At 40.4% G+C, this 6,882-nt stretch overlaps 1 protein-coding gene across 1 annotated transcript; it reads left to right on the plus strand.

Annotated features, from left to right (window-relative positions):
* Nucleotides 1–2,880: 2,880 nt before the first annotated feature.
* LOC104669017 (olfactory receptor 2A12-like) lies at nt 2,881–3,845 on the plus strand. Its single transcript, XM_010371853.1, is given in 2 exon segments — nt 2,881–3,042; nt 3,045–3,845. Coding segments are annotated over 2 exon segments (963 nt in total).
* The last annotated feature ends 3,037 nt before the right edge of the window (nt 3,846–6,882 follow it).

Here is a 6,882-nt window from a genome sequence, read left to right on the forward strand (position 1 = left end):
CCCACTACCAGGACCTTGTACACACAATCTGTTTCTGTTTTCTCATTGCCAACATGTCATCATCAAATCTAGCTTTGACAGAGTCAGAACCAGAAGCTCAGAGAGGCCAAGCAACTGGCCCTACGACACACAGCAAGGAAAGTGAGAGTAGAAACCCGTTTCTAGGCTTTGCTCTGGAGGACGGTGCAAACTCACCAAAGGGCAAGGAGTCCTGGGGGCCAGGGACCTGTCACCCACATCTTCTCTGCTTCCTCTGCCCTCAGCCTGCAGGCACAAGCTGGAGGTAAGAACTGGGTGGCCTCTCATTATCCTTGCTTAAGGACCTCACAACCCAGGAGCTGATGTGATTTGCAGCATCAGACTCCTCTGTCCCTAGCTCCATGTCCAGGCTCTTGGCTCATCTGGGAGCAGCACTTGGCACTGCAGACCCTGGACTGGAGGTCAGTCCACTTGGATGCTCTCCCTGCTCAGACACTCTCAGGCTGGGCAAACTTAAGCCAATTGCTTTCCCTCTCTGGGCTTTGGTAAAAAGAAAGGATTGCATTAATGGTTATCAAATTAAGTCTTTAGCTCATCAGAGGAGTTCCAGGGAACCATGTTTTTCTGGGTGAGGATGAGTAGGTGGGTTTTTCTGCTTCTGCAGAAAAAAACTTCAAGGGCTTTAAAAAGGTTGAAAATATGTGACTCTGAAATTGTTAAGACTCCAGGTCCTGCTCCCCAATGCCCACCCATTCCATTGTGCATTTTCAGGTCTGTTCTCAGGGAGTGGCAAGTCTAGAGGACAGGGTCCTCTCAGCCAGGCACGCCTCCTGGCTGTTCTTTATTCTTTATTACAAGTAACTCATGCTTATTGTGAAAAATTTAGAAAGTCTTGTGAATTTTAACAAACAAATATCATCTATAAACCTAATCCTCCAGAAATGACCATTGTTAAAATTTTGATATATTCCTTTCCAATTTTTTTTCTATGAATGTAAATCTTTATAGTATTAGGATTGGGTTATATATTATTTCCTATCCTGCTTTTTAAACTTAATAATCTATTAGAGCATTTCCTCACAGCAGGGATTTTTAGAGCAAAGTGACCAGAGGGAACCCTTAGAAATATCGGGGAAAACATTGGACTTCTTAGAGCAGATCAGTCGAGGGCCTATATTACTTCAAATTTGCATATTAAAGAGACAAAAGTTATCACCATGAGACTGAAAGGCTTGGAAATCTTAGGTTATGCTTGAGAGGTCTGTGAATCACCGTAAAATAAACATTCACCTACAGTTTCTCCTCTGTTGTTTGATAGTTTTTTTTTTTTAACTCTTTAACATATTTAGAATTTGTCTTGATACACTATGTGAAATAATAACCCAAATCATTAATTAATTGTCTGAGCAACATTTGTTGAATAACTCTTCCTTGCCCCTCTGACTTACAATAGCATCTTCATCCTAGGGTAAGGTCTACTTCTGAGTTCTCTATTCTGTCCCATTGATCTATCTGTCTTGTTCTTGCTTCATATTACATTTTTATTTTGTGGTTTTATTTATATGTTTAAACCTTTGGAAGGCTGTCTGCATTTAGAGTTATCAGATAAAATGCAGATGCCCAGTTAAATTTTAATTCGTTTCCTGGGCTATCGTCACCCTATTATTCTCTCATGAGCTTTCAAATCGCATTATCAAGTTCTCACAAGTTGAGAGGAAACTGTGAAGCCGGAGTCCAAAGAGGGTGCATGTCAGAAATGAGTAAGGAGATAGCTAAGATATTCCACCCCAGTGGAGTACATGTGCTTAGTCATGCATTGCCAACTCTTCCCAATCAATTGCCCTTTCACAGAACTCTAGATTTTGTGGATTTACTTTTGCATAGTTTCCCATCATGCCTAGAATTTTGAATATATTAGGAGCAAAACATAAATTTTTCTGAGTCATAAAACCAGAAAAACAATGAATATTGAAAGGTAAACCCAGACATAGGGAAAATTTTAAATTCTCAATACGTTCATTGTCTCCAACAAAGCAAAACCAGTTTATTGGCACCACATCAACAGTGTGAAGGAGAGTCTTTGAAGTATTTCTAATTAAGAATGCATGACAAGTGAACATTAATTGCACAATTTATGCATTCTTAATTTAAGATTTTGTCCTCCTTGTATGGTATACTTTTATTTTGGTAATTCTGAACATTGTTTACAGGACTATCCTCAATGTATCCAAGATCTTTCTTTAACTACAAAATATCCTGCCCCCTATATTTTAGAAAAACCACCTTCTCATTTGAGGAGATAATGTTATAATGATCATTTTAGTTAAAATTCTTGAATGAATGGCATAATTAATGAACAACATTTAAGTTCACTCACCAAAAAAGCTAAATCTTAAATATCAACTCTAATCTTTTGCCTGCATAGCATTGAACTGTAATGCCCAATATTATCCTTAGCCCTAATGCTAACACTGACAGCAAACGATGAATATAATAGCCCCAACTCTTATGCTAATCTTAATTCACACAAGGCTTACGAACCTTTGAAGTCCCAAAAGAACAGAATATGGGGTGAGTACAGTACAGAGAGAACAAGGCTGTGTCAGGAAAGAAAAAACAGATGCCTACAGGCCATAATAGAACACTGCCTCTATGCTGCCCTGACCTGGCTCTCACCCCTTTAATCAGTATGACCCTCCACCGATTCCTGAACCAAATCCCAACATCACTCAAACTCCAATTGGAACAGAGCTCTTGGCACCTCCACCTGCCAATCCAAAGCTTCCTGATATTGTTAAGAAATGTAAATGAAACAATGAATGTGAAAATTCCTTACACACCCTTGGCACAGACACTCAATCAAAGATATATCCTAAAAACTCTTTAAACAGGCAGATCACGATGCAGGAGCTCAACCAGTCCACCGTGACAGAATTCATTCTAGTGGGCTTCACCTCCAATCCCAGGACCAGTCCTCTGCTCTTCACCTTCTTCTTCGTCTTTTACCTGCTGATTCTCATGAGCAACAGCCTCCTCATCACCCTCATTTACCAGGACTTACTGCTTTTGCCTAGAATTTTGAATATATTCTGCACATACCCATGTACTTTTTCATCAGTGTCCTCTCCCTGCTGGACATGTCCTATACCACCACCACCGTGCCCCAGATGCTGGTGCACATTCTCAGCAAGAAGAGGGCCATCTCTTTTGCTAGATGTGTGGCCCAGATGTATATCTTCCTCCTCTTTGGGGTCATTGAGTCATGGCTTTTCTCCATCATGTCCGTGGACAGGTACTTGGCCATCTGCCACCCTCTCAGGTACAAGGTCATCATGAGCCGCTGGGTGTGTCTCCTCATGGTGGGTATCTGTGCAGCCTATGGTGTGCTGGGTAGCATGTGCTATACTTTCTTTGCTATGCGCCTGCCCTATTGTGGGCCTAATGAGATTGACCACTACTTTTGCGAGGTTCCTGCAGTTCTGAAGCTGGCCTGTGCAGACACATCCCTCAATGACCTGGTGGACTTCATTATAGGCTTCAATGTCATTGTGGTCCCGCTCTCCCTGACTGTCATAGTCTATGCCAACATCTTTGCCACCATCATGAGGATCCACTCAGCCCAGGGGCGAATCAAAGCCTTTTCCACCTGTGCTTCCCACATCACTGTGGTCACCATGTTTGCCATTCCATGTATCATCATGTATATGGGCCCTGGCTCTGGCTCGTTATCAAACAGTGGAAAGAAAATGGCCCTTTTCTATAACATTGCTACATCCTTCCTCAATCCTGTCATCTACAGTCTAAGGAACAAAGATGTGAAAAAAGCTTTTTTCAAATGGATGGGATGGAGCAGGGCCCCAGAGTAAGACTTTAAAACTAAAGATCTTAGAAGCTAAACAAAGCAGGACTTGCAGTCACCAATTCCCCAGGGACTCTCCCATGAGACCTAGTAGAACTGGACTCTTCACCCTTGCCCAAGTGAGAGCTGAGCAAGGTGTCTGGACATTTGCAATAACTATGATGATGTTCGAGACAGAGATAACTGTGAAAATAAAGTGCAGTGGTTAAGAGCCTGGACTTTAGTGCCAGACAGACGAGGATGACAGACAGTTTCACCAATTAATAGGTAACATGAATTTCTGCAAATCATTTAACTATTCTGAGGTCTGTAATTCTTTTTTACAGGGAAGTTGTAATGAATACATGAAATAATATGTAAAATGTGCTTAGTACAGAGCCTGGCATGTAGTAACCTTTCAACAAATGTTAGTTTTAATTTTTAAAATTTACTACTCAGGAATGAATAATCAACCAGTCATCAACCATGATCCTCTGGGGTCGTGAAAGTGAGTGGAGCCCTAGACAGTAAAGGAAAAAGAGGGAAAAATGGGAGAAAGAGAAACTCAAAAACTGAAAAGCAGATAATCTTAGGGTGAGAAGAAGACTTGAGAAGGAGGAAAGGAGCCTTTATCTACCCACTTACAAACTATGCCTGTTATAGCATCTGAGGTTGACTGAAATCACCTTGGGCAAAGGGATGTTTTGTAACAGTGTTTTACTTCTGTGCTTTTGGAAAACAATTTATCCCTCTTGATTTTCCTTTTTCTCTTATTTTTAATAAAGTATCTTCTGGAAAACTAGAGCCTTTTTTGGGTGATATCAAGGAAAAGGGATCCTGTCCATGTAAGGATGAGGAAAATTAGAGGTAGGAGAGTGGGCATAGTGTTACCACCAGATGCAAAGTCTGAAGAGAGGTAAAAACTCAATAGGAAGTTTTAGCTCCATTCTCCCTAGCTTGGAAGGCCCTTTCCTCCAAACTCTGCTTATTCCTCATAGAATCTTTACAAACCACATGAGAAGCCAGGGTCCATGCCAAGGGTGCAGGTTTCTAGTGTTCTTAAAAGTATTACCCTGGCTGGGCATGGTGGCTCACGCCTGTAATCTCAGCACTTTGGGGAGGCTGAGGCAGGCGGATCACGAGGTCAGGAGATCGAGACCATCCTGGCTAACATGGTGTAACCCCGTCTCTACTAAAAATACAAAAAACTAGCCGGGTGTGGTGGTGGGCACCTGTAGTCCCAGCTACTTGGGAGGCTGAGGCAGGAGAATGGCTTGAACCCAGGAGACAGAGCTTGCAGTGAGCCGAGATTGCACCACTGCACTCCAGCCTGGGCAACAGAGTGAGACTCCATCTCAAAAAAAAAAAAAAAAAGTATTACCCTACCTGCATGCCCAGGAGCCTCAGTGTTGCCTATATAATAAAGCAAAACTAAAATGCAGGTGACAAAACAGGACATAAAATTGTAACATACTTACAGTCATATGGTTAACATCATCAACATAAAAAGGGCTCTTCCAAGTTGGTAAGAAAAATACAAGCACCTCAGAAAATCGACAGTAGATGTGAACAGTTTGTTTTAAAAAATCCAAATCATTAATAGGCATATGGGGAAATTCCACCAAAGCAGTCATCAAGAAATGCAAATTAAAATATCAACATCATCTTTTTACCTTTGAAACTGTCAGAGTTTTTAAACAGAGGTGTCCAGAATACAATGAAATATAAACTTTATAGATTGCTGGTGGGAGTATAAATCATCTTTTTGTAAGACAATTTGTCTTTATATATTAAAAACCTTAAATATTTTTATGCCCTTCAACCCAATAATTCCACTTTTAGGATATTTTTGGAAATAGATATCAGAAGCTCAGGAAAAGTAACACATTATTATTATTATTATTATTATTAGTGTTTCTTTCTTTTTTTTTTTTTTTTTTTTTTTGAGACAGAGTGTCACTCTTGTTGCCCAGGCTGGAGTGCAAGGGCAAATCTTGGCTCACCACAACCTCCGCCTCCCGGGTTCAGGCGATTCTCCTGCCTCACCTTCCCGAGTAGCTGGGATTGCAGGTATGCACCACCACGCCTGGCTAATTTTGTATTTTTGGTAGAGATAGGGTTTATTCATGTTGGTCAGGCTGGTCTCAAACTCCTGACCTCAGGTGATCCGCTCCTCTCAGCCTCCCAGAATGCTGGGATTAGAGGTATGAGCCACCGTGCCCGGCCCAATACAATGATTTTTATTGTTATTTTTGATAGGGAAAACTTGGAACCAATTGAAAACACTTCTATAATAGTGACTCATTTAAATATGTTATGGTATGATCACATAATAGTATACTATGTAGCCATTAAAAATATATTTTATAAACATCATTAATAATGCAAATGCTCACACCATGTTGCTGAGTGAATAAAAACGGAAACAGCCGGTGAACAGCAGATTATGATCACACCATTAACAGCTGCAAATGCCCTTTCACCCTTGGAATCAGACATCAAAGTTTTTAACTGGGAGAGAGGGCCACTAAGTCAACACATCTCTGCACACACACACACACACACACATACACTACTCAAACTATGAAACTTAGTTAATAATAATCTATTAATATTGCTTTATCGATTATAACAAACTTACCACACTAAAGCAATGTATTAACAATAGGGGAACTATGTGTGAGATGGTGGGGCATGAGGAGGAGGAATATTTGGGAAGTCTGTACTTTACATGCAATTTTTCTGTAAACCTAACACTACTGTAAAAAACATTAATTAATTTAAAAGAGGTCAGACAAAAATACTATAAATAAAAGCCATGGTATCAGAAGTGAAAAATATCCAGAATTTACAAGGAACCTAAATAAATTTACAAGAAAAAAAAAGTGTCTGAGAACAGACACTTCTCAGAATAAGACATTTACCTGGCCAGCAAACGTGAAAAAAAGCTAACATCACTGATCATTAGAGAAATGCAAATCAAAACCACAGTGAGACACCATCTCATGCCAGTCAGAGTGGTGATTATTAAGAAGTCAAGAAACAACAGATCCTGGTAAGGCTGT

Source organism: Rhinopithecus roxellana, chromosome 12, assembly GCF_007565055.1.
Source record: "Rhinopithecus roxellana isolate Shanxi Qingling chromosome 12, ASM756505v1, whole genome shotgun sequence".
Lineage (NCBI taxonomy): Eukaryota > Metazoa > Chordata > Mammalia > Primates > Cercopithecidae > Rhinopithecus > Rhinopithecus roxellana.